This window comes from Petromyzon marinus, chromosome 23 (assembly GCF_048934315.1).
Source record: "Petromyzon marinus isolate PM22_M1 ecotype Great Lakes invasive population chromosome 23, UKy_Petmar_22M1.pri1.0, whole genome shotgun sequence".
NCBI lineage: Eukaryota > Metazoa > Chordata > Hyperoartia > Petromyzontiformes > Petromyzontidae > Petromyzon > Petromyzon marinus.
In genome coordinates, this window is record NC_133689.1 from 17,660,832 (window position 1) to 17,688,254 (window position 27,423).

General features: G+C 53.6%; 1 protein-coding gene across 5 annotated transcripts; it reads right to left on the reverse strand.

Annotated features, from left to right (window-relative positions):
- Window positions 1-17,099: 17,099 nt before the first annotated feature.
- Window positions 17,100-27,396, reverse strand: LOC142925704 (uncharacterized). Of its 5 annotated transcripts, none has more exons than XM_076069084.1 (5): window positions 22,488-27,396; window positions 19,704-21,685; window positions 19,256-19,383; window positions 18,844-19,002; window positions 17,100-17,301 (listed from the first exon to the last, which is right to left on the reverse strand). In XM_076069084.1, exons 2-5 carry the CDS (start codon window positions 19,876-19,878, stop codon window positions 17,284-17,286), a joined length of 480 nt encoding a protein of 159 aa, XP_075925199.1. In that variant the 5' UTR covers window positions 19,879-21,685; window positions 22,488-27,396; the 3' UTR covers window positions 17,100-17,283. The 5 variants fall into 5 exon arrangements, with proteins under 5 accessions (XP_075925199.1, XP_075925196.1, XP_075925197.1 ...); XM_076069081.1 differs by lacking the exon at window positions 17,100-17,301 and having other exon boundaries at window positions 17,389-19,002; window positions 22,488-22,618; window positions 25,606-27,396; XM_076069082.1 differs by lacking the exon at window positions 17,100-17,301 and having other exon boundaries at window positions 17,389-19,002; window positions 19,704-19,912; window positions 20,714-21,685.
- Between the last annotated feature and the right edge of the window lie 27 nt (window positions 27,397-27,423).

The window sequence follows — 27,423 nt, forward strand, 5'->3', positions numbered from 1 at the left end:
TGTAGTGGTGAGCGTGGATGGTGTAGGGGTGAGCGTGGATGGTGTAGGGGTGAGCGTGGATGGTGTAGGAGTGAGCGTGGACATTATAAAGGTGAGCGTGGACGGTGTAGCGGTGAGCGTGGACGTTGTAGGGGTGAACGTGGATGTTGTAGGGGTGAGCGTGGATGTTGTCGGGGTGAGGGTGGATGGTGTAGGGGTGAGCGTGGATGTTGTAGAAGTGAGCGTAGATGATGTAGGAGTGAGGGTGCATGTTGTAGCGGTGAGCGTGGATGGTGTTGGGGTGATGGTGGATGCTGTAGGGGTGAGCGTGGATGTTGTCAGGGTGAGGGTGTATGGTGTAGGGGTGAGTGTGGATGTTGTAGAGGTGAGCGTGGATGGTGTAGGGGTGAGCGTGGCTATTGTAGGGGTGAGCGTGGATGGTGTAGGGGTGAGCGTGGAGGTTGTAAAGGTGAGCATGGATGGTGTAGGAGTGAGCGTGGATGTTGTAGGGGTGAGAGTGAATGGGGTTGGGGTGGGCGTGGATGGTGTTGGGGTGAGTGTGGATGTTGGCGGGGTGAGCGTTGATGTTGCAGGGGTGAGCGTGGATGTTGCAGGAGTGAGCGTGAATGTTGTAGGGGTGAGCGTGGATGGTGTAGGGGTGAGAGTGGATGTTGTATGAGTGAGCATGGACGGTGTAGAGGTGAGTGTGGATGGTATAGGTGAAAGCATGGATGGTGTAGTGGTGAGCGTGGATGGTGTAGGGGTGAGAGTGGATGTGGTGGGGGTGAGCGTGGATGTGGTAGGGGTGAGCGTGGACAGTGTAGGGGTGAGCGTGGATGGTGTAGGAGTGAGCGTGGATGGTGTAGGGGTGAGCGTGGATGGTGTAGGTGTGAGCGTGGATGGTGTAGGAGTGAGCGTGGACATTGTAAAGGTGAGCATGGACAGTGTAGCCGTGAGCGTAGACGTTGTAGGGGTGAACGTGGATGTTGTAGGGGTGAGCGTGGATGTTGTAGGCGTGAGGGTGGATGGTGTAGGGGTCAGCGTGGATGTTGTAAAAGTGAGCGTAGATGGTGTAGGAGTGAGGGTGGATGTTGTATCGGTGAGCGTGGATGGTGTTGGGGTGAGGGTGGATGTTGTAGGGGTGAGCGTGGATGTTGTCGGGGTGAGGGTGGATGGTGTAGGGGTGAGTGTGGATGTTGTAGAGGTGAGCGTGCATGGTGTAGGGGTGAGCGTGGCTATTGTAGGGGTGAGCGTGGATGGTGTAGGGGTGAGCGTGGATGGTGTAGGGGTGAGCGTGGATGGTGTAGGGGTGAGCGTGGATGGTGTAGGGGTGAGCGTGGATGTTGTAGGGGTGAGCGTGGATGTTGCAGGAGTGAGCGTAGATGGTGTAGGGGGTGAGCGTGGAGGTTGTAAAGGTGAGGGTGGAGGTTGTAAAGGTGAGCGTGGATGGTGTAGGAGTGAGCGTGGATGTTGCAGGGGTGAGAGTGGATGGGGTTGGGTGTGGCGTGGATGGTGTTGGGGTGAGAGTGGATGGTGTCGGGGTGAGAGTGGATAGTGTCGGGGTGAGAGTGGATGGTGTCGGGGTGAGTATGGATGTTGGAGAGGTGAGCGTGGATGGTGTAGGGGTGAGCGTGGATATTGCAGGAGTGAGCGTGGATGGTGTAGGGGTGAGAGTGGATGTTGTAAAGGTGAGCGTGGATGGTGTAGGGGTGAGAGTGGATGTTGTATGAGTGAGCATGGATGGTGTAGATGTGTGGATGGTATAGGGGAAAGCGTGGATGGTGTAGTGGTGAGCGTGGATGGTGTAGGGGTGAGCGTGGATGGTGTAGGGGTGAGCGTGGATGGTGTAGGAGTGAGCGTGGACATTATAAAGGTGAGCGTGGACGGTGTAGCGGTGAGCGTGGACGTTGTAGGGGTGAACGTGGATGTTGTAGGGGTGAGCGTGGATGTTGTCGGGGTGAGGGTGGATGGTGTAGGGGTGAGTGTGGATGTTGTAGGGGTGAGCGTGGATGGTGTAGGTGTGAGCGTGGATGGTGTAGGAGTGAGCGTGGACATTGTAAAGGTGAGCGTGGACAGTGTAGCCGTGAGCGTAGACGTTGTAGGGGTGAACGTGGATGTTGTAGGGGTGAGCGTGGATGTTGTAGGCGTGAGGGTGGATGGTGTAGGGGTGAGCGTGGATGTTGTAGAAGTGAGCGTAGATGGTGTAGGAGTGAGGGTGGATGTTGTAGCGGTGAGCGTGGATGGTGTTGGGGTGAGGGTGGATGTTGTAGGGGTGAGCGTGGATGTTGTCGGGGTGAGGGTGGATGGTGTAGGGGTGAGTGTGGATGTTGTAGAGGTGAGCGTGCATGGTGTAGGGGTGAGCGTGGCTATTGTAGGGGTGAGCGTGGATGGTGTAGGGGTGAGCGTGGATGGTGTAGGGGTGAGCGTGGATGGTGTAGGGGTGAGCGTGGAGGTTGTAAAGGTGAGCATGGATGGTGTAGGAGTGAGCGTGGATGTTGTAGGGGTGAGAGTGAATGGGGTTGGGGTGGGCGTGGATGGTGTTGGGGTGAGTGTGGATGTTGGCGGGGTGAGCGTTGATGTTGCAGGGGTGAGCGTGGATGTTGCAGGACTGAGCGTGAATGTTGTAGGGGTGAGCGTGGATGGTGTAGGGGTGAGAGTGGATGTGGTGGGGGTGAGCGTGGATGTGGTAGGGGTGAGCGTGGATGTTGCAGGAGTGAGCGTGGATTTTGTATGAGAGCGTGGATGTTGAAGGGGTGAGTGTGGATGGTGTAAGGGTGAGCGTGGATGTTGGAGGAGTGAGCGTGGATGATGTAGGAGTGAGCGTAGATGGTGTAGGGGGTGAGCGTGGAGGTTGTAAAGGTGAGCATGGATGGTGTAGGAGTGAGCGTAGATGGTGTAGGGGGTGAGCGTGGAGGTTCTAAAGGTGAGCATGGATGGTGTAGGAGTGAGCGTGGATGTTGTAGGAGTGAGAGTGAATGGGGTTGGGGTGGGCGTGGATGGTGTTGGGGTGAGTGTAGATGTTGGCGAGGTGAGCGTTGATGTTGCAGGGGTGCGCGTGGATGTTGCAGGAGTGAGCGTGAATGTTGTAGGGGTGAGCGTGGATGGTGTAGGGGTGAGAGTGGATGTTGTAAAGGTGAGCGTGGATGGTGTTGGGGTGAGAGTGGATGTTGTATGAGTGAGCATGGACGGTGTAGAGGTGAGTGTGGATGGTATAGGTGAAAGAATGGATGGTGTAGTGGTGAGCGTGGATGGTGTAGGGGTGAGAGTGGATGTGGTGGGGGTGAGCGTGGATGTGGTAGGGGTGAGCGTGGACAGTGTAGGGGTGAGCGTGGATGGTGTAGGAGTGAGCGTGGATGGTGTAGGGGTGAGCGTGAATGGTGTAGGTGTGAGCGTGGATGGTGTAGGAGTGAGCGTGGACATTGTAAAGGTGAGCGTGGACAGTGTAGCGGTGAGCGTGGACGTTGTAGGGGTGAACGTGGATGTTGTAGGGGTGAGCGTGGATGTTGTAGGCGTGAGGGTGGATGGTGTAGGGGTGAGCGTGGATGTTGTAGAAGTGAGCGTAGATGGTGTAGGAGTGAGGGTGGATGTTGTAGCGGTGAGCGTGGATGGTGTTGGGGTGAGGGTGGATGTTGTAGGGGTGAGCGTGGATGTTGTCGGGGTGAGGGTGGATGGTGTAGGGGTGAGTGTGGATGTTGTAGAGGTGAGAGTGCATGGTGTAGGGGTGAGCGTGGCTATTGTAAGGGTGAGCGTGGATGGTGTAGGGGTGAGCGTGGATGGTGTAGGGGTGAGCGTGGATGGTGTAGGGGTGAGCGTGGATGGTGTAGGGGTGAGCGTGGATGTTGTAGGGGTGAGCGTGGATGATGGAGGAGTGAGCGTAGATGGTGTAGGGGGTGAGCGTGGAGGTTGTAAAGGTGAGCGTGGAGGTTGTAAAGGTGAGCGTGGATGGTGTAGGAGTGAGCGTGGATGTTGCAGGGTTGAGAGTGGATGGGGTTGGGTGTGGCGTGGATGGTGTTGGGGTGAGAGTGGATGGTGTCGGGGTGAGAGTGGATAGTGTCGGGGTGAGAGTGGATGGTGTCGGGGTGAGTATGGATGTTGGAGAGGTGAGCGTGGATGGTGTAGGGGTGAGCGTGGATATTGCAGGAGTGAGCGTGGATGGTGTAGGGGTGAGAGTGGATGTTGTAAAGGTGAGCGTGGATGGTGTAGGGGTGAGAGTGGATGTTGTATGAGTGAGCATGGATGGTGTAGATGTGTGGATGGTATAGGGGAAAGCGTGGATGGTGTAGTGGTGAGCGTGGATGGTGTAGGGGTGAGCGTGGATGGTGTAGGGGTGAGCGTGGATGGTGTAGGAGTGAGCGTGGACATTATAAAGGTGAGCGTGGACGGTGTAGCGGTGAGCGTGGACGTTGTAGGGGTGAACGTGGATGTTGTAGGGGTGAGCGTGGATGTTGTCGGGGTGAGGGTGGATGGTGTAGGGGTGAGCGTGGATGTTGTAGAAGTGAGCGTAGATGGTGTAGGAGTGAGGGTGCATGTTGTAGCGGTGAGCGTGGATGGTGTTGGGGTGATGGTGGATGTTGTAGGGGTGAGCGTGGATGTTGTCAGGGTGAGGGTGTATGGTGTAGGGGTGAGTGTGGATGTTGTAGAGGTGAGCGTGGATGGTGTAGAGGTGAGCGTGGCTATTGTAGGGGTGAGCGTGGATGGTGTAGGGGTGAGCGTGGAGGTTGTAAAGGTGAGCATGGATGGTGTAGGAGTGAGCGTGGATGTTGTAGGGGTGAGAGTGAATGGGGTTGGGGTGGGCGTGGATGGTGTTGGGGTGAGTGTGGATGTTGGCGGGGTGAGCGTTGATGTTGCAGGGGTGAGCGTGGATGTTGCAGGAGTGAGCGTGAATGTTGTAGGGGTGAGCGTGGATGGTGCAGGTGTGAGAGTGGATGTTGTAAAGGCGAGCGTGGATGGTGTAGCGGTGAGAGTGGATTTTGTATGAGTGAGCATGCACGGTGTAGAGGTGAGTGTGGATGGTATAAGGGAAAGCATGGATGGTGTAGTGGTGAGCGTGGATGGTGTAGGGGTGAGAGTGGATGTGGTGGGGGTCAGCGTGGATGTGGTAGGGGTGAGCGTGGATGATGTAGGGGTGAGCGTGGATGGTGTAAAGGTGAGCATGGATGATGTAGGAGTGAGCGTAGATGGTGTAGGGGGTGAGCGTGGAGGTTGTAAAGGTGAGCATGGATTTGTGTAGGAGTGAGCGTGGATGTTGTAGGGGTGAGAGTGGATGTGGTGGGGGTGAGCGTGGATGTGGTAGGGGTGAGCGTGGATGTTGCAGGAGTGAGCGTGGATTTTGTATGAGAGCGTGGATGTTGAAGGGGTGAGTGTGGATGGTGTAAGGGTGAGCGTGGATGTTGGAGGAGTGAGCGTGGATGATGTAGGAGTGAGCGTAGATGGTGTAGGGGGTGAGCATGGAGGTTGTAAAGGTGAGCATGGATGGTGTAGGAGTGAGCGTAGATGGTGTAGGGGGTGAGCGTGGAGGTTCTAAAGGTGAGCATGGATGGTGTAGGAGTGAGCGTGGATGTTGTAGGAGTGAGAGTGAATGGGGTTGGGGTGGGCGTGGATGGTGTTGGGGTGAGTGTAGATGTTGGCGAGGTGAGCGTTGATGTTGCAGGGGTGCGCGTGGATGTTGCAGGAGTGAGCGTGAATGTTGTAGGGGTGAGCGTGGATGGTGTAGGGGTGAGAGTGGATGTTGTAAAGGTGAGCGTGGATGGTGTTGGGGTGAGAGTGGATGTTGTATGAGTGAGCATGGACGGTGTAGAGGTGAGCGTGGATGGTATAGGTGAAAGCATGGATGGTGTAGTGGTGAGCGTGGATGGTGTAGGGGTGAGAGTGGATGTGGTGGGGGTGAGCGTGGATGTGGTAGGGGTGAGCGTGGACAGTGTAGGGGTGAGCGTGGATGGTGTAGGAGTGAGCGTGGATGGTGTAGGGGTGAGCGTGGATGGTGTAGGTGTGAGCGTGGATGGTGTAGGAGTGAGCGTGGACATTGTAAAGGTGAGCGTGGACAGTGTAGCGGTGAGCATGGACGTTGTAGGGGTGAACGTGGATGTTGTAGGGGTGAGCGTGGATGTTGTAGGCGTGAGGGTGGATGGTGTAGGGGTGAGCGTGGATGTTGTAGAAGTGAGCGTAGATGGTGTAGGAGTGAGGGTGTATGTTGTAGCGGTGAGCGTGGATGGTGTTGGGGTGAGGGTGGATGTTGTAGGGGTGAGCGTGGATGTTGTCGGGGTGAGGGTGGATGGTGTAGGGGTGAGTGTGGATGTTGTAGAGGTGAGCGTGCATGGTGTAGGGGTGAGCGTGGCTATTGTAGGGGTGAGCGTGGATGGTGTAGGGGTGAGCGTGGATGGTGTAGGGGTGAGCGTGGATGGTGTAGGGGTGAGCGTGGATGGTGTAGGGGTGAGCGTGGATGTTGTAAGGGTGAGCGTGGATGTTGCAGGAGTGAGCGTAGATGGTGTAGGGGGTGAGCGTGGATGGTGTAGGGGTGAGAGTGGATGTTGTAAAGGTGAGCGTGGATGGTGTTGGGGTGAGAGTGGATGTTGTATGAGTGAGCATGGACGGTGTAGAGGTGAGCGTGGATGGTATAGGTGAAAGCATGGATGGTGTAGTGGTGAGCGTGGATGGTGTAGGGGTGAGAGTGGATGTGGTGGGGGTGAGCGTGGATGTGGTAGGGGTGAGCGTGGACAGTGTAGGGGTGAGCGTGGATGGTGTAGGAGTGAGCGTGGATGGTGTAGGGGTGAGCGTGGATGGTGTAGGTGTGAGCGTGGATGGTGTAGGAGTGAGCGTGGACATTGTAAAGGTGAGCGTGGATGGTGTAGGGGTGAGAGTGGATGTTGTAAAGGTGAGCGTGGATGGTGTAGGTGTGAGCGTGGATGGTGTAGGGGTGAGCGTGGATGTTGTAAGGGTGAGCGTGGATGTTGCAGGAGTGAGCGTGAATGTTGTAGGGGTGAGCGTGGATGGTGTAGGGGTGAGAGTGGATGTTGTAAAGGTGAGCGTGGATGGTGTTGGGGTGAGAGTGGATGTTGTATGAGTGAGCATGGACGGTGTAGAGGTGAGCGTGGATGGTATAGGTGAAAGCATGGATGGTGTAGTGGTGAGCGTGGATGGTGTAGGGGTGAGAGTGGATGTGGTGGGGGTGAGCGTGGATGTGGTAGGGGTGAGCGTGGACAGTGTAGGGGTGAGCGTGGATGGTGTAGGAGTGAGCGTGGATGGTGTAGGGGTGAGCGTGGATGGTGTAGGTGTGAGCGTGGATGGTGTAGGAGTGAGCGTGGACATTGTAAAGGTGAGCGTGGACAGTGTAGCGGTGAGCATGGACGTTGTAGGGGTGAACGTGGATGTTGTAGGGGTGAGCGTGGATGTTGTAGGCGTGAGGGTGGATGGTGTAGGGGTGAGCGTGGATGTTGTAGAAGTGAGCGTAGATGGTGTAGGAGTGAGGGTGTATGTTGTAGCGGTGAGCGTGGATGGTGTTGGGGTGAGGGTGGATGTTGTAGGGGTGAGCGTGGATGTTGTCGGGGTGAGGGTGGATGGTGTAGGGGTGAGTGTGGATGTTGTAGAGGTGAGCGTGCATGGTGTAGGGGTGAGCGTGGCTATTGTAGGGGTGAGCGTGGATGGTGTAGGGGTGAGCGTGGATGGTGTAGGGGTGAGCGTGGATGGTGTAGGGGTGAGCGTGGATGGTGTAGGGGTGAGCGTGGATGTTGTAAGGGTGAGCGTGGATGTTGCAGGAGTGAGCGTAGATGGTGTAGGGGGTGAGCGTGGAGGTTGTAAAGGTGAGCGTGGAGGTTGTAAAGGTGAGCGTGGATGGTGTAGGAGTGAGCGTGCATGTTGCAGGGGTGAGAGTGGATGGGGTTGGGTGTGGCGTGGATGGTGTTGGGGTGAGAGTGGATGGTGTCGGGGTGAGAGTGGATGGTGTCGAGGTGAGTATGGATGTTGGAGAGGTGAGCGTGGATGGTGTAGGGGTGAGCGTGGATATTGCAGGAGTGAGCGTGGATGGTGTAGGGGTGAGAGTGGATGTTGTAAAGGTGAGCGTGGATGGTGTAGGGGTGAGAGTGGATGTTGTATGAGTGAGCATGGATGGTGTAGATGTGTGGATGGTATAGGGGAAAGCGTGGATGGTGTAGTGGTGAGCGTGGATGGTGTAGGGGTGAGCGTGGATGGTGTAGGGGTGAGCGTGGATGGTGTAGGAGTGAGCGTGGACATTATAAAGGTGAGCGTGGACGGTGTAGCGGTGAGCGTGGACGTTGTAGGGGTGAACGTGGATGTTGTAGGGGTGAGTGTGGATGTTGTCGGGGTGAGGGTGGATGGTGTAGGGGTGAGCGTGGCTATTGTAGGGGTGAGCGTGGATGGTGTAGGGGTGAGCTTGGATGGTGAAGGTGTGAGCGTGGATGGTGTAGGAGTGAGCGTGGATGGTGTAGGGGTGAGCGTGGATGGTGTAGGGGTGAGCATGGATGTTGTAGGGGTGAGAGTGGATGTTGCAGGAGTGAGCGTAGATGGTGTAGGGGGTGAGCGTGGAGGTTGTAAAGGTGAGCGTGGAGGTTGTAAAGGTGAGCGTGGATGGTTTAGGAGTGAGCGTGGATGTTGTAGGGGTGAGAGTGGATGGGGTTGGGTGTGGCGTGGATGGTGTTGGGGTGAGAGTGGATGGTGTCGGGGTGAGAGTGGATGGTGTCGGGGTGAGAGTGGATGGTGTCGGGGTGAGTATGGATGTTGGAGAGGTGAGTGTGGATGGTGTAGGGGTGAGCGTGGATGTTGCAGGAGTGAGCGTGGATGGTGTAGGGGTGAGAGTGGATGTTGTAAAGGTGAGCGTGGATGGTGTAGGGGTGAGAGTGGATGTTGTATGAGTGAGCATGGATGGTGTAGATGTGTGGATGGTATATGGGAAAGCGTGGATGGTGTAGTGGTGAGCGTGGATGGTGTAGGGGTGAGCGTGGATGGTGTAGGGGTGAGCGTGGATGGTGGAGGAGTGAGCGTGGACATTGTAAAGGTGAGCGTGGACGGTGTAGCGGTGAGCGTGGACGTTGTAGGGGTGAACGTGGATGTTGTAGGGGTGAGCGTGGATGTTGTAGAAGTGAGCATAAATGGTGTAGGAGTGAGGGTGCATGTTGTAGCGGTGAGCGTGGATGGTGTTGGGGTGATGGTGGATGTTGTAGGGGTGAGCGTGGATGTTGTCAGGGTGAGGGTGTATGGTGTAGGGGTGAGTGTGGATGTTATAGAGGTGAGCGTGGATGGTGTAGGGGTGAGCGTGGCTATTGTAGGGGTGAGCGTGGATGGTGTAGGGGTGAGCTTGGATGGTGAAGGTGTGAGCGTGGATGGTGTAGGAGTGAGCGTGGATGGTGTAGGGGTGAGCGTGGATGGTGTAGGGGTGAGCGTGGATGTTGTAGGGGTGAGAGTGGATGTTGCAGGAGTGAGCGTAGATGGTGTAGGGGGTGAGCGTGGAGGTTGTAAAGGTGAGCGTGGAGGTTGTAAAGGTGAGCGTGGATGGTGTAGGAGTGAGCGTGGATGTTGTAGGGGTGAGAGTGGATGGGGTTAGGTGTGGGGTGGATGGTGTTGGGGTGAGAGTGGATGGTGTTGGGGTGAGAGTGGATGGTGTCGGGGTGAGAGTGGATGGTGTCGGGGTGAGTATGGATGGTGTAGTGGTGAGCGTGGATGGTGTAGGGGTGAGCGTGGATGTTGTAGAGGTGAGCGTGAATGGTGTAGGGGTGAGCGTGGCTATTGTAGGGGTGAGCGTCGATGGTGTAGGGGTGAGCGTGGATGGTGTAGGAGTGAGCGTAGCTATTGTAGGGGTGAGCGTGGATGGTGTAGGGGTGAGTGTGGATGTTGCAGGAGTGAGCGTGGATTTTGTATGAGAGAGCGTGGATGTTTAAGGGGTGAGTGTGGATGGTGTAGGGGTGAGCGTGGATGGTGTAGGGGTGAGCGTGGATGTGGCAGGAGTGAGCGTGGGTGTTGTAGGAGTAAACGGAGATGGTGTAGGGGTGAAGGTGGATGGTGTAGGGGTGAGCGTGGACGTTGTAAAGGTGAGCATGGATGATGTAGGAGTGAGCGTAGATGGTGTAGGGGGTGAGCCTGGAGGTTGTAAAGGTGAGCATGGAGGTTGTAAAGGTGAGCGTGGATGGTGTAGGAGTGAGCGTGGATGTTGTAGGGGTGAGAGTGAATGGGGTTGGGGTGGACATGGATGGTGTTGGGGTGAGTGTGGATGTTGGCGAGGTGAGCATGGATGTTGCAGGGGTGAGCGTGGATGTTGCAGGAGTGAGCGTGAATGTTGTAGGGGTGAGCGTGGATGGGGTAGGGGTGAGTGTGGATGTTGTAGAGGTGAGCGTGGATGGTGTACGGGTGAGCGTGGCTATTGTAGGGGTGAGCGTGGATGGTGTAGGGTTGAGCTTGGATGGTGAAGGTGTGAGCGTGGCTGGTGTAGGAGTGAGCGTGGCTGGTGTAAGAGTGAGCGTGGATGGTGTAGGGGTGAGCGTGGATGGTGTAGGGGTGAGCGTGGATGTTGTAGGGGTGAGAGTGGATGTTGCAGGAGTGAGCGTAGATGGTGTAGAGGGTGAGCGTGGAGGTTGTAAAGGTGAGCGTGGAGGTTGCAAAGGTGAGCGTGGATGGTGTAGGGGAAAGCATGGATGGTGTAGTGGTGAGCGTGGATGGTGTAGGGGTGAGAGTGGATGTGGTGGGGGTGAGCGTGGATGTGGTAGGGGTGAGCGTGGATGTTGCAGGAGTGAGCGTGGATTTTGTATGAGAGCGTGGATGTTGAAGGGGTGAGTGTGGATGGTGTAAGGGTGAGCGTGGATGTTGGAGGAGTGAGCGTGGATGATGTAGGAGTGAGCGTAGATGGTGTAGGGGGTGAGCGTGGAGGTTGTAAAGGTGAGCATGGATGGTGTAGGAGTGAGCGTAGATGGTGTAGGGGGTGAGCGTGGAGGTTCTAAAGGTGAGCATGGATGGTGTAGGAGTGAGCGTGGATGTTGTAGGAGTGAGAGTGAATGGGGTTGGGGTGGGCGTGGATGGTGTTGGGGTGAGTGTAGATGTTGGCGAGGTGAGCGTTGATGTTGCAGGGGTGCGCGTGGATGTTGCAGGAGTGAGCGTGAATGTTGTAGGGGTGAGCGTGGATGGTGTAGGGGTGAGAGTGGATGTTGTAAAGGTGAGCGTGGATGGTGTTGGGGTGAGAGTGGATGTTGTATGAGTGAGCATGGACGGTGTAGAGGTGAGTGTGGATGGTATAGGTGAAAGCATGGATGGTGTAGTGGTGAGCGTGGATGGTGTAGGGGTGAGAGTGGATGTGGTGGGGGTGAGCGTGGATGTGGTAGGGGTGAGCGTGGACAGTGTAGGGGTGAGCGTGGATGGTGTAGGAGTGAGCGTGGATGGTGTAGGGGTGAGCGTGGATGGTGTAGGTGTGAGCGTGGATGGTGTAGGAGTGAGCGTGGACATTGTAAAGGTGAGCGTGGACAGTGTAGCGGTGAGCGTGGACGTTGTAGGGGTGAACGTGGATGTTGTAGGGGTGAGCGTGGATGTTGTAGGCGTGAGGGTGGATGGTGTAGGGGTGAGCGTGGATGTTGTAGAAGTGAGCGTAGATGGTGTAGGAGTGAGGGTGGATGTTGTAGCGGTGAGCGTGGATGGTGTTGGGGTGAGGGTGGATGTTGTAGGGGTGAGCGTGGATGTTGTCGGGGTGAGGGTGGATGGTGTAGGGGTGAGTGTGGATGTTGTAGAGGTGAGCGTGCATGGTGTAGGGGTGAGCGTGGCTATTGTAGGGGTGAGCGTGGATGGTGTAGGGGTGAGCGTGGATGGTGTAGGGGTGAGCGTGGATGGTGTAGGGGTGAGCGCGGATGGTGTAGGGGTGAGCGTGGATGTTGTAGGGGTGAGCGTGGATGTTGCAGGAGTGAGCGGTAGATGGTGTAGGGGGTGAGCGTGGAGGTTGTAAAGGTGAGCGTGGAGGTTGTAAAGGTGAGCGTGGATGGTGTAGGAGTGAGCGTGGATGTTGCAGGGGTGAGAGTGGATGGGGTTGGGTGTGGCGTGGATGGTGTTGGGGTGAGAGTGGATGGTGTCGGGGTGAGAGTGGATAGTGTCGGGGTGAGAGTGGATGGTGTCGAGGTGAGTATGGATGTTGGAGAGGTGAGCGTGGATGGTGTAGGGGTGAGCGTGGATATTGCAGGAGTGAGCGTGGATGGTGTAGGGGTGAGAGTGGATGTTGTAAAGGTGAGCGTGGATGGTGTAGGGGTGAGAGTGGATGTTGTATGAGTGAGCATGGATGGTGTAGATGTGTGGATGGTATAGGGGAAAGCGTGGATGGTGTAGTGGTGAGCGTGGATGGTGTAGGGGTGAGCGTGGATGGTGTAGGGGTGAGCGTGGATGGTGTAGGAGTGAGCGTGGACATTATAAAGGTGAGCGTGGACGGTGTAGCGGTGAGCGTGGACGTTGTAGGGGTGAACGTGGATGTTGTAGGGGTGAGCGTGGATGTTGTCGGGGTGAGGGTGGATGGTGTAGGGGTGAGCGTGGATGTTGTAGAAGTGAGCGTAGATGGTGTAGGAGTGAGGGTGCATGTTGTAGCGGTGAGCGTGGATGGTGTTGGGGTGATGGTGGATGTTGTAGGGGTGAGCGTGGATGTTGTCAGGGTGAGGGTGTATGGTGTAGGGGTGAGTGTGGATGTTGTAGAGGTGAGCGTGGATGGTGTAGGGGTGAGCGCGGCTATTGTAGGGGTGAGCGTGGATGGTGTAGGGGTGAGCTTGGATGGTGTAGGGGTGAGCGTGGATGGTGTAGGGGTGAGCGTGGATGTTGTAGGGGTGAGAGTGGATGTTGCAGGAGTGAGCGTAGATGGTGTAGGGGGTGAGCGTGGAGGTTGTAAAGGTGAGCGTGGAGGTTGTAAAGGTGAGCGTGGAGGTTGTAAAGGTGAGCGTGGATGGTTTAGGAGTGAGCGTGGATGTTGTAGGGGTGAGAGTGGATGGGGTTGGGTGTGGCGTGGATGGTGTTGGGGTGAGAGTGGATGGTGTCGGGGTGAGAGTGGATGGTGTCGGGGTGAGAGTGGATGGTGTCGGGGTGAGTATGGATGTTGGAGAGGTGAGTGTGGATGGTGTAGGGGTGAGCGTGGATGTTGCAGGAGTGAGCGTGGATGGTGTAGGGGTGAGAGTGGATGTTGTAAAGGTGAGCGTGGATGGTGTAGGGGTGAGAGTGGATGTTGTATGAGTGAGCATGGATGGTGTAGATGTGTGGATGGTATATGGGAAAGCGTGGATGGTGTAGTGGTGAGCGTGGATGGTGTAGGGGTGAGCATGGATGGTGTAGGGGTGAGCGTGGATGGTGGAGGAGTGAGCGTGGACATTCTAAAGGTGAGCGTGGACGGTGTAGCGGTGAGCGTGGACGTTGTAGGGGTGAACGTGGATGTTGTAGGGGTGAGCGTGGATGTTGTAGAAGTGAGCGTAAATGGTGTAGGAGTGAGGGTGCATGTTGTAGCGGTGAGCGTGGATGGTGTTGGGGTGATGGTGGATGTTGTAGGGGTGAGCGTGGATGTTGTCAGGGTGAGGGTGTATGGTGTAGGGGTGAGTGTGGATGTTGTAGAGGTGAGCGTGGATGGTGTAGGGGTGAGCGTGGCTATTGTAGGGGTGAGCGTGGATGGTGTAGGGGTGAGCTTGGATGGTGAAGGTGTGAGCGTGGATGGTGTAGGAGTGAGCGTGGATGGTGTAGGGGTGAGCGTGGATGGTGTAGGGGTGAGCGTGGATGTTGTAGGGGTGAGAGTGGATGTTGCAGGAGTGAGCGTAGATGGTGTAGGGGGTGAGCGTGGAGGTTGTAAAGGTGAGCGTGGAGGTTGTAAAGGTGAGCGTGGATGGTGTAGGAGTGAGCGTGGATGTTGTAGGGGTGAGAGTGGATGGGGTTGGGTGTGGGGTGGATGGTGTTGGGGTGAGAGTGGATGGTGTTGGGGTGAGAGTGGATGGTGTCGGGGTGAGAGTGGATGGTGTCGGGGTGAGTATGGATGGTGTAGTGGTAAGCGTGGATGGTGTAGGTGTGAGCGTGGATGTTGTAGAGGTGAGCGTGAATGGTGTAGGGGTGAGCGTGGCTATTGTAGGGGTGAGCGTCGATGGTGTAGGGGTGAGCGTGGATGGTGTAGGAGTGAGCGTAGCTATTGTAGGGGTGAGCGTGGATGGTGTAGGGGTGAGTGTGGATGTTGCAGGAGTGAGCATGGATTTTGTATGAGAGAGTGTGGATGTTTAAGGGGTGAGTGTGGATGGTGTAGGGGTGAGCGTGGATGGTGTAGGGGTGAGCGTGGATGTGGCAGGAGTGAGCGTGGGTGTTGTAGGAGTAAACGGAGATGGTGTAGGGGTGAGGGTGGATGGTGTAGGGGTGAGCGTGGACGTTGTAAAGGTGAGCATGGATGATGTAGGAGTGAGCGTAGATGGTGTAGGGGGTGAGCGTGGAGGTTGTAAAGGTGAGCATGGAGGTTGTAAAGGTGAGCATGGATGGTGTAGGAGTGAGCGTGGATGTTGTAGGGGTGAGAGTGAATGGGGTTGGGGTGGGCATGGATGGTGTTGGGGTGAGTGTGGATGTTGGCGAGGTGAGCATGGATGTTGCAGGGGTGAGCGTGGATGTTGCAGGAGTGAGCGTGAATGTTGTAGGGGTGAGCGTGGATGGGGTAGGGGTGAGTGTGGATGTTGTAGAGGTGAGCGTGGATGGTGTACGGGTGAGCGTGGCTATTGTAGGGGTGAGCGTGGATGGTATAGGGTTGAGCTTGGATGGTGAAGGTGTGAGCGTGGCTGGTGTAGGAGTGAGCGTGGCTGGTGTAAGAGTGAGCGTGGATGGTGTAGGGGTGAGCGTGGATGGTGTAGGGGTGAGCGTGGATGTTGTAGGGGTGAGAGTGGATGTTGCAGGAGTGAGCGTAGATGGTGTAGCGGGTGAGCGTGGAGGTTGTAAAGGTGAGCGTGGAGGTTGCAAAGGTGAGCGTGGATGGTGTAGAAGTGAGAGTGGATATTGTAGGGGTGAGAGTGGATGGGGTTGGGGTGGGCGTGGATGTTGGAGAGGTGAGCGTGGATGGTGTAGGGGTGAGCGTGGATGGTGTAGGGGTGAGCGTGGATGTTGCAGGAGTGAGCGTGGATGTTGTAGGGGTGAGCGTGGATGGTGTAGGGGTGAGAGTGGATGTTGTATGAGTGAGCATGGACGGTGTAGATGTGAGTGTGGATGGTATAGGGGAAAGCGTGGATGGTGTAGTGGTGAGCGTGGATGGTGTAGGGGTGAGCGTGGATGTTGTAGAGGCGAGCGTGGATGGTGTAAGGGTGAGCGTGGCTATTGTAGGGGTGAGCGTGGATGGTGTAGGGGTGAGCATGGACGTTGTAAAGGTGAGCATTGATGATGTAGGAGTGAGCGTAGATGGTGTAGGGGGTGAGCGTGGAGGTTGTGAAGGTGAGCATGGATGGTGTAGGAGTGAGCGTGGATGTTGTAGGGGTGAGAGTGAATGGGGTTGGGGTGGCCGTGGATGGTGTTGGGGTGAGTGTGGATGTTAGCGAGGTGAGTGTGGATGTTGCAGGTGTGAGCGTGGATGTTGCAGGAGTGAGCGTGAATGTTGTAGGGGTGAGAGTCAACAGAAGGTGTATATCGGATTAATTGTTTATGTGGCAGCTGCTACATTGGACAGACGGGACGTAACATCAGCGTACGACTTAAAGAACATAAGAGAAATATTAAATTATCTCAAACACAACTGTCGGCAGTGGCAGAACATGCTTGTCAACAAGGACACTCAATTGATTTTGACAATGTTGCAGTGTTGTGTAAAACTAATTATTACTGGCAAAGACTAATTAGAGAATCCATTGAAATTGAGAGGAACAAGAATAACTTTAATCGCTCTGACAGCTACAGGCTTAGTGCGGCCTGGAAGCGTATAATTAAATAATACACATTACATTTTGATTTAAAGAATTACTAATCTACAACTCATTACTAATCATAACCAATGACTGATTACTAATCGATCATATAATTACAATACCCCCCCCCTCCGCCTCTAATCACTGCACCTGATATGAGTTAAGTGATGACGTCACCCTGCTGCTCTATATAAAACCGGGAGCAAGGGAGGGCTTTACCATTCTGGCGAATTGCCCGATGATGCTGGTTGTATTTACCAGCGAAACGTCGTACTCAAACTGTAAATGTGGATTCGCTCTTCAACACACCGGTGGGCTAAAGTAGTGAATTATTTGTCTTTTTGTCAACGTGACACCTTTTTTTGCTGATTGGCCGTGTCGGGTGGTGGAGGGTTACGACACATTTATAAATAAACGCGATCTAACCCAAAAAACCTTTATTATGAATTCGTCAATCTAGATAATTTATAAGTGCATAGCTCCATTGGCTTCCTAATATCGGAAGGAAGAGCGTTCCAGACGGCCGCAGAAGTGCATTTGAACGCACGCGATGTGTTGACCGTCTCCGTTCGATGGGTGGCAAAAAAGTGCAGTGATACCAACAACTGTTGGGGCGAGCACTGTTATTGAGCGTCTATAAACGTTGTCACAGCACACAAGGAGGCGGTGTGGCCAGAGCCACACATTCCCAGCGCTGATATTTTACACACCGCACCGGATGCTCGTTTAAGGCCGAGCCAACCTAGGGGAGGCCCCAGACCGGTTCCGATATCCGATATCGCTCTCCTCTAACGTTTGACAGCCAGGAATTCAACTTACAATGCCGGGTTCATAGAGCGGTGGCCACGGCCATGAATTTGACTCGGGAACGCCAGGTTCAAAGCAGCGATTCATAATTTACTTTGACAAGTGAAACATAAAAAAAACAATATATCCGCAACAATAACAGCAAAATAACGACACTGCTGCATGTCGTGACGCGGCGAGGCGACAGCATGACGACACCTGCGTGGGGTTCGCTGTGCTGCATCGCGTGGTTGAACTTCTTTTGCTCCGTACGTAGCCAACCGCGATAATCGGACTGCGGGGCAAGGACAGTTGTTCCCTCCACATTTAGAAACGTGCGTTTAAACAGATTATTTGATGTTCGGTTGGGGGCGAGGGAGCGGGGGGGACGACAATGCCGGCATGGCTCTCTCACCCAGCAGCACGTGGCCTCCTTCGTGCGAGAAGCACACGCCGGGCGTCGTGGGCGCGGAGGTGCAGGGCGTCACGGCGAAGCGGCGTGCTGGCTCCCCCAGGGACGCTCCGTTGAGCCGGGCCCCGCGCACGCAGCCCGGCCCTCCAGCGGCCCTGGGGTGGGGGGGGCGGTGACGGCACACCCGGGGCGCGCGACGCCTCCCGATAGAACGGCGCTCCTCCTTCTCGGCCCGCATGGCTACCGTCAGCGCCACGTAGCGCGCTAATGCAAGACAGGAAACAAATGCATTACGAGCGCAAAACAGAGCTACATACAAACAACACCAAACACCGGCATAGACTCGCCTTGAACATGTGATCTCTCTCTCTCCACTGTTAATAACACAAAATAACTTTGCGCGCCATTGTGGAGAACATAACAAAGATAAATAAGCAGACAATTCGTTCTCCTTAACGTATTTGATTAACGTAAAAAATAAATGTATGGATTTGTACAGATCTCATCAGCCGCATCGTGGCCTTATGGAAGTGAATATAATTCTCACGTGGAAGGGCGGGTGGAAAAGTGCTGCCCCTTATTCTTTGGACAAAAGTATCTCAGAACTAGTTCAGCATTATCCGCTTCCGCGGGCTATTCTCTAGCAGGGGGCGGCACACTGCTTTGCGAGAGACACCAATAAGTCTGTCAACGAGCGTGAGCGCTCGCGATCGTGTGCTCTTACGAGTCCGTGCCATCGGAAATGCGCGCCGCTCACACGGAGTAGCAGCGCCACTTTAAGTGTCGAACAAAACTGGTCTGAGACTCAAGCATGGATGAGGAACGTCTCCCACAGGTGACCGCCTCCAGTTCCTCAGGTTTGGAGACTCCCGGCGAAACTGCGCTGGCCGCATCGCCGCACAAGGCTTGCGGGCGGGAACGGGAACAGGAGCAACAGCAGGAGTAGCAGCAGCAGGAGTAGCAGCAGCAGGAGCAGGAGCAGCAGGAGTAGCAGCAGCAGCTGGAGTAGCTGGAGTAGCTGGAGCAGCAGGAGTAGCTGCAGCAGCAGCAGGAGCAGCAGGAGTAGCAGCAGGAGCAGCAAGAGCAGCAGCAGGAGTAGCAGCAGGAGTAGCAGCAGGAGCAGCAGCAGGAGCAGCAGCAGCAGGAATAGCAGCAGCAGCAGCAAGAGCAGCAGCAGCAGGAGCAGCAGCAGGAGTAGCAGCAGCAGCAAGAGCAGCAGCAGGAGCAGCAGGAGTAGCAGCAGCAGGAGTAGCAGCAGCAGCAAGAGCAGCAGGAGCAGTAGCAGCAGAGCAGCAGGGTAACCGTGGGATGCGGATCATTGACGGCGTCGATTTGGGGTCCTGTTGAGGCCGGCGCTGTGCACTGCTCAGCAAGATAGGATGGGGCAGATTGGTACAGACCCTTGTAGATCAGACGCAGAATCTTTATTTAGACTGCAGGAGGAATGTGATGAGTTATGAGGCTCTTTTTCATAGATGTCCAGTATGGGTGGGCCAACAAGAAGAGCAGGCATGGTTTGTAAATAATCCTATGGTTTGATGGGTCACCAATGTAACCCATCTCGTATTGGGAACGTTATCGGATAAGATTTCCGCTTTGGAACTCTCAGGCGAGCCGCGCCATTTGACACAGCCCCGGGGGGGGAAGGTGGATGTCCGGTGCTGGCACAGCCGGAGGCGCCATCGCGACAGTCCACCGTTTCACGGAGTGACGCTGACGGCACAAATCGCAACAAAACTCAGAATAAAACCCTCGAATCGGGCAAAACGCCCCGACACAGCACGACGAACGTGGGCGGCTTTCTACCTGCAGGTGTCGCCGGCCCGTGCCGCTCGCGACGCCACCCAGGTAGAGCGGGGAGCGCAGGCCGAACTCCGGGCCCCTGCGGCGTGTCGGGGCGGCCTTCGCCGCCGAGCCGTCCACGTTCAGCTCCCCGTGAGCCTCAGGGCCCACCACCACCTCCACCTGCGCGACACGAAGCGGCGGACCGGCGGGCAACGTCACGCTGGGGGGTTGCCACCTCTGGGGTGCAAACACAACCGGGGCGCATCACGATGTCACATCTAAAGTGATGTACAGATCACTATGAGCATCGAGGCCCACAGGGCTCCCCCACTACGCTGCTTTCTCTGTCTATACGGCTAGAAGGGAGATGTTTCGACTGTTGTAAGTAATGAGCTCCAATGTGTAACATCTGCAAATAACGGACTGCATTCACCATCAGCAGCTGCTGGGACAAGGGCTGCGCCTCCAGGTGCATGTCCAGGTGCCGCCTGTCGTCGTCCCCGCCGGTGGACGCGTACGCGAGCAACCCGTTGGCGTCGGTCTTCAGCTCCAGCGAGGTGCCTGTGAGAGGCACAGAGAGGGCACCGCCAACGTTGCTCACACATTAAAACTACACTATTTTTATTTGACCAGGTAAGGTGTCCTGAGCTATATAGCTCTTTTTCAGAAGTGACCCGCTTAAACACTCACAAATACGCCCACACACACACACACACTCTCCCACGTACACAAACTCCCACATAAACATTCACCCACGTAGATCTAAAACTCATTCCTTTAGAACTGCTTTTTGTGTACAGTTTGTTGGTCTTTTTCCCTGCACCTCGGACAAGCACGGTTGGCTACATACGGTGCCAAAGAAGTTCAACACACGTACGTACATTTCCACACTTCGTCAGCTGCGGTGGATCGCGCTGCGCATGCGTTTCCCCCACAAGAGGCGGTCGTGCGTGGCTCCGGCACCGGCACTGTTGCCCCCCTGCCCCCGCACGCCCCCTGCGTGTCCCCCCCACGGCCCCGCACAGCCACCCTCGCCGGGCCACGCCGGCACACCATCCTGCACGGGCCTCAGGTGCCGCGCTGATGAACCCTGGCCACACGGTCACCATCGGTCACCACCAGTCACCACCACAACCAGCCATGGTCACCACCGGTCACACAGTCACCTGTCTCTGTTTATTGTATTACCGTACTAAATTACCAGCATAAGTCTGGCCCAAGTGTGAACAATGGAGGAGGTGGATCATTTCTGTGGATGGATCCAAGACAGTCGTGGATATTCCAGACTTTTATAGCCAGGACCCATGTCTGATGACTAAGTGTTGAAGATGACAATATTGACGACGACAATGACAATGCTATCGACGATGATGTTGAGGATGATGGTGACGATGACTTTGTACGACGCGCGAGTGTGATAGCCACGTGTCCCCGCGGCGCTGCAGAGACACAGATGCACATGCACATACGCGTAGACACAGACACACGCAGAGACACAGACGCACATGCGCATACGTGTAGGCACAGACACACGCAGAGACACAGATGCACATGCACATACGCGTAGACACAGACACACGCAGAGACAGACGCACATGCACATACGTGCAGGCAGACAGACGCAGAGACACAGACGCATATGAGCATACGTGCAGGCAGACACACGCAGAGACACAGACGCACATGCGCATACGCAAAGACACAGACACACGCAGAGACACAGAAGCACATGTGCATACGCGTAGGTACAGACACACACAGAGAGACACAGATGCACACACACGCAGGCAAAGACGCACACGCGCAAGAAAGAACGACAAAGTGACACGAACACATGCACGCACGCGCTAGGGGGGGTGCACACGCATCGAGCTCGTCTCTTCTAACAAACCAGAGCCTGCGGTGGCAATACGGAAATTCCACGTTCCTATGGCCAAGACAGGGGAGACCGAGGCGGCATCTGGAGGAGTTGCACAGAGCGAAGAGGTAAATGGTTGGAGCCTTCGTTGTATCCGTCGCTCATGGTCCGCAGGGTGTCCTCTTTGTCTTCAGGACCACCGCCCCCTCTTGAGGGCGACGGACAGAATCTCACCCTGCCCACACACACAGACTGTTGGGATGAGTGCTGTTCGCGAGCACCTGTGAAGGTCAGCACGGCACACAAGAGGGTGAGTTACCAACACCATGCCCGACCACCTTTGTCTTCCTAGTGGCGATGTTTACACACTGCAAAAAATACTCATTTTTGGCCAAGTCAACCTAGGAGAGGCCCAGGACCAAATCAGATAATCGTCACTGCTGTTGGCCGTGAGTGGCAATCGAACTCAGGTTGCCGGATTCGTAGCGCATTGCGCTAACCGTTGCACCACCACTCCCCACGATGTACCACTCCCCGCAGTCACCTCTCGATTAGCCTGGGTAAGAGTGTTAAAGGCTGTATGGGGGACCTTTTGTCTTTGTTTTTATTATTGTTTGCAGTGATCAAGAAGGGCAACGTGCTTCACTTAGACATGGATGGGGGATGTGAGCCGCGTCAAGGGCCCGGTGCCCGGGCTGCTCACACACACACACACACAGCAGGAGCTGCACGTTGGAGGGCTGCCCCGTGAGTCTCTCCCCACCGCACCACTACCACCACAACCACCGCCACCGCGCGTCACACGTGACAGGAGTCACCGACCGTTGATACTGGGGTGGGTGGTGTGGCCGGCTTCAGGCCGGGCCGGTACTTGCAGGGAGTAGTAGAAGAGCAGGCCGCTTGGCTGCATGGTGCGGAACGTGAGCCTCGTCTCAGCACGGGGAAGGGCTCCTTGACGGCCAGCGACATGAACCCGTCGCCCGCCAGGTAGGCCTTGCGCGACACCTGCACGCCGAGGTCAGAGGGGGTGCGAGCGCTTGAGAGGCCGCGGGGCCAGCGGCGGGACCTCGGGGAGCACGGTTGCAAGTCGAGCGTCTCGGCTGCACGCGAGGGATGCGTGACAGACGCATCGTAAAGGTTTTTGGGTTAGATCTGGCAAATCGCCCGATGACCTGGTGAAAACGTCACAGTACTCGAATTGTAAACGTTGCGGATTTACACACAAACAACAAAACCAAGTCTGCTGAAGTAGTCACTATTTGGCACGTTTTGTTCACGTGACAAACCTTACTAATTGGCCATGTCGGGTGGTGGTGGGTTAATGAAACATTTATATTCACACGGTCTATCCCAAAAATCCTTTACTATGATTAATATTGGTCACGAAAGCCTTCTACGTGTTAGACTGCGTAACACTTTCTTTCTAAACATTGTGTGACGTTACTCTTCTAACGAGACGTTTCTTTCTCGGAGGTTTTGCGAGCATGTGAGCTCTACGCACATTTTAGCGGGTTCAAAGCGTGATTCACATCTCATTGGGCGGCTACAAACCGACAAGTTGAGAGACTTCCAGTGACAATCACCCGGGTTCAGTTACACAAACATTTGATCCTTCTAAAAACGAAATAACTTTTTTTTAACTAAGCTATTTTTATTTCACCTGGCCACAAGCCACAACTCAACAAAAGTGGCTTACAAAGTGGACATTTATAGCTGCCAAATACTTTAAACGCACGTTGATTGTAAATGTGGGAGGGAAATAAACTGGAGGACCCAGAGAACGAACGGCAAGGTGCGGTGCGCGTACCAGCACGTCGTCTGATCAGCTGGCGCTCACTCCGATCATGTTCCTTCTGCAGGTCCAGGTTGGTGTCCTGCACCTTGAGGCTCAGGAAGCAGCACTTGAGCCCCGTCTCCATCGTCACGTGGGTACGGCTCCTGCGAGACGCGACGACGCCAACCCCTTGGGGGTCAAATCTGTGCCATCGATCACCGATTCTGACACACTTCCAGGACAGTTGTATGTAGTCTCAGTAGCACTATCAGTGATTTAAACTCTAACAATGGCTGCTGCACCCCTTTCACTAAGAATGCAATGCAACCTGACAGATTCACCACCAACCACTGGGCAGACACCGGGAGTGCGCTACGATAGAGACCCATTGCTGGTAACAGACTACGAGTGCCACACACCCCTTCCCCCTAACTCTCTGTAAAATATGAAAAAAAACTTTTTTTATTTTACCAGGTGAGCCCCACTGAGCTATAGATCTCTTTTTTAGAAGCGACCTGGCCACAAATGTTAGCCCAACAAAGTGGGTTATCATGTGGAAATGTATCGCAACCAAATACTCTAAACGCATATTTCTAAATGTAGAGGGAAAAGTCGGAGGACCCGGAGAAAAATCCACATGATCACGGGAAGAACATGCAGTCTCCAAATATACAGCAGGCGTTGGGGTCAAAATCGAACCCACGACCTCCTGTATACCAGGCGAATGCATTAACCTGACTGTCCTCAAAGATTCCTTGAGGAAGTAACCTTCTAATGTAAGTATGTATGCATGTTGAACTTCTTTCGCACCGTACCTTGGCCAACCGTGCTGTTATAATCATGATAAGTTTATATCTATGACTACAGGACTGCCAACAACACAGTCCCGTATATTTCATAAAAATGGTTGTATATTAAGTCAACACGTGTAAAAGATCGATTGAAATGAATTGGAAGGAGATAATATTTAAACTACCCCTACAGGTGGCAGTGCTACAGTATTGCATTTCAACCAATACTAAGAATTATATAATGTTAGTGCTCCTGTTAAATCAGGCTGCGCTCCTGACCTGAAGGATGGTTTGAGGATACAGCCTTCCAACATATCTGGTATAGATCATACTACTTCATGTAAAACTACAGTACAGCACTGATAGCAATACAGTCCATTACATGTTGTATTAAGGGTTGTTCATGCGTTAGAAGTAGACAGTAATTGAAATTACGCCTGCAGGTGGCAGAGAACCACGCCACGCTGGTGCGCTACACGGCGCTGCTGCAGAACCTAACGGTGCGCGTGGAGCGAATGGAGCAGGGCCATGACTGCTACACAGAGCTGGACTATAAGCTGCTGCGGGTGGAGATCAGGAAGATGGAGCAGCTGGTACAGCAGCTGAAGCTGGACGTCTCCAGCGCCACGCACGATCATCTCCACCCCTGGTTCAGTCACGATTGTCTCAAAGGCACGCAATTGTTTCCATCAGGGGTGCTGCAATGCCCACGGTTCCTTTTGGGCAGATATGCAGACTCAGCTTTTGCAGCTGAAGGTGGCACGTAAAAAGGGGAGTACCTTGGATCACTGGAATGCGGAGGCAGCAGTTCTTGCAGTCGCTGGACTGTGTTGGATGGCTTCTCATAGAGAGCTGAATTGAACTTCACGAGCAAATTTGTGAGGAAAATGTTAAAGCCACTGCTTCAGAATTTTCATAAATTTTGTGAAATCTGTACACAGTATCTGAACATGGAAAAGCTGTACTGTACTTTCTACTGCATGTACAAAATGGTGTTAAAGCTCGTGAAAAAATACACATACTGACAAAAAATTACAGCCCTTTATCATTGCACTCTGGTCATGGCGGAGCATTTGGGGGGGGGTTGGGTGGCACTTCATGTAAAATTAGGGATTTCGATCGGATCATTGGGGTTTATCTATATATAAAAAGGAAATTTGTAAATGTGTCTGTTCAAAATGTTTAGCATACTTCCTGACATGCAACTTGAAATGTGCCATGTGGGTACTTTCCAGACTGTACACAATGCAAAAATTAGAAAAATAGACTTTTGTTTTTTTTGGGGGGGAGGGGGGGGGGCGTAATAATGGATATATTTTGCACGGCAAGTGAGCTGTGACTTCACATCTGTGATGTCACCCGCGCATGCGGAAGCGTCACGCAGTGTGCCTGTTTTTAATTGTATCACTTAAAGAACCAGGCTCCAGTCTACATTATAGACTGCCAGTACACTCACCCAGCTTAATAACCAGGCTCCAGTCTACATTATAGATTGCCAGTACACTCACTCCGATGAAGAACCAGGCTACAATCTACATTAGTGTTTTAATTATTATTTATTTTTAATTTTTTATTCACTTTATTATTTTTCTATCTACGTGACTTTACCAAAAGAACCAAGGAATAGTATGAACTATTCACATATTTTGAAAAAAAAGTGAATATCACTTTTACTGTATGATGATATACAAGAAACTGGTAGGTTATAAAAACCAAATAAGAATTGAAAGTAAAATACTTTGTTAGAGCTGCCTGAGGTTGTAATTTTAAGCATTTTTTTCCTCCGAATGAAGTGAAACACTTAATTATTGATTTCCAAATGTAATGACGCCATATTATTTATGAAAAAAATTCAGAGAAAGAACATAACACCGATTACTAGTCATTGTTGTAAATGTTCAGTGCAGTAACTCATAACATAACTTGCTTCCTCTGGTTTTCCCCTCCACATTTAGAAACATGCATTTAGAATATTTGGCTGCTATAAATGTCCACGTGATAAGCCACTTCGTTGAGCTAACATTTGTAGCCAGGTCGCTTACGAAAACGAGCTGTACAGCTCAGTGGGCCTAACCTGGTAAAATAAAAAAGGTTGCATTCTCAGGCACGTTCTTTGGCTGCTGTTCCATCATCCGCCTTGTCCAAATGCCATCATCTCTTCAAGAAATTATTCTCCTCGTGCGTTTATGACTAAAATAAAACAAATTAGGTTACCCTGTGTGTATGTATCACACGCTCGTCTTATAGACACACACAAAGACAAAAGACCCCCGCTTTAGCCTTAACATATTTTTTGTAAAATATATGGTTCAAAGAAGGCCGTATCGGGCATAGGCGGGTGTTGTCTGACCATACTTCACCAGTGCGTGCCGGTAACGCTGGGAGAGCGGGAGGTAGCGGGGCTTGACCAGGACCGGTTCAGATATCAGTCGCCTCTGATGTTCGCCGTGGTCGGGAACCGAACTCGGCTTGGATTTGAAGCGCCGTGTGCCAACCACTGTGCCACCGCTCCATCCCCACTGTACAGCACCGTACTCAACAACAACAAAAGCTTCAAAATACAATTCTGCAATAACGTATCATGCAGATAAATAACTCGTGCGTACAAAGTATGTGTGGGTGACGATCGTCCAGTAAATCAATGATCGCTCACGGAATAATTCTTCAAACAGTCGTGAAGATTAAAGCTGCAGGCATTGGCCACGCGGCACACAACACATGAGCCTCATAAACACCAATCTTGAGACTCGGTGAAGATTTGCTCAGTAAATAATTGACATTATTATGTCATTGTTATTATAGGACCAAACTTAGTACACGTAATGCTCTCGTGTGCGTGTTCGTGTAGCGGTTAGCGCGTTGCGTTGCTGTGAACCTGGCGACCCGGGTTCGATTCCCGCTCACGGCCAACACCGGTGACGATTTTATCTGAACCGGTCCTGGGCCTCCCCTAGGTCCACTCAGCCTCAAATGAGTACCTGGTGCGGTGTGTAAACATCGCCACTGGGGAGACAAAGACGGTCGGGCGTGGTGCTGGCCACCCACCCCCTCGTGTACCGTTCCGGCCTTCATAGGTGCTCGCTAACAGCACTTGCCCCTACAGTCTGTTAAGGCTACACGGGAGATATTTGTCTTTGTTGTGTCTATAAATGATGAGTAGCGATGGTAGTCTGTACTCGAGAGAGATGTTTGTACTGTACACGTGTCTGGAGCGTTATACACGAGGGGGTGGGTGGCCAGAAGCACGCCCGGCCGCCTTTGTCTCCCTTGTGGCGATGTTTACGCACGGCACTCGGCACTCATTTGAGGCTGAGTCGACTTAGAGGAGGGCGTAGAAGCGGACCGGTGTTGGCCCCGAGTGGGAATCGAACTCGGCTCGCCGGGTTTATAGCGCAGACACATCAACACACAGACATCAACACACAGACATCAACACACAGACACATCAACACACAGACACATCAACACACAAACACATCAACACACAGACACATCAACACACAGACACATCAACACAGACACATCAACACAGACACATCAACACACAGACACATCAACACAAACACATCAACACAAACACACCAACACACAGACACATCAACACACAAACACATCAACACACAGACACATCAACACACAAACACAGACACATCAACACACTGACACATCAACACACAAACACATCAACACACAGACACATCAACACACAGACACATCAACACACAGACACATCAACACAGACACATCAACACACACATCAACACACAAGGCACATCAACACACAGACACATCAACACACAAACACATCAACACACAACCACACACCCCTCACCCTCCCCTATAAAATATCCCAATTACTTAAATACTTCAACTAACTTTACTTTATTAAAACACGTCACGCGAGTCTAAGTCCAATCGTGTGTTCTGATTATTTTTAATTTATAAGTCAAATGGCTGTGCGCCTCGAGGCGCCGACATCAACAGCCGCTCTGGTCAATGGCCATCAAAATCAACAGCCGCGCAAACGAACCAGATCACATTTGATACACTTACAGAACGCCATCGCACGGCGTTTATATGACATGCTACGTAACGATGTTGTCGTGGATTGTAACGCGTTCACCATTGTTGTTGTTTTTGTTGTGGTTCTCGTGAAGGGCGCGGTTCTCGCGTGATCT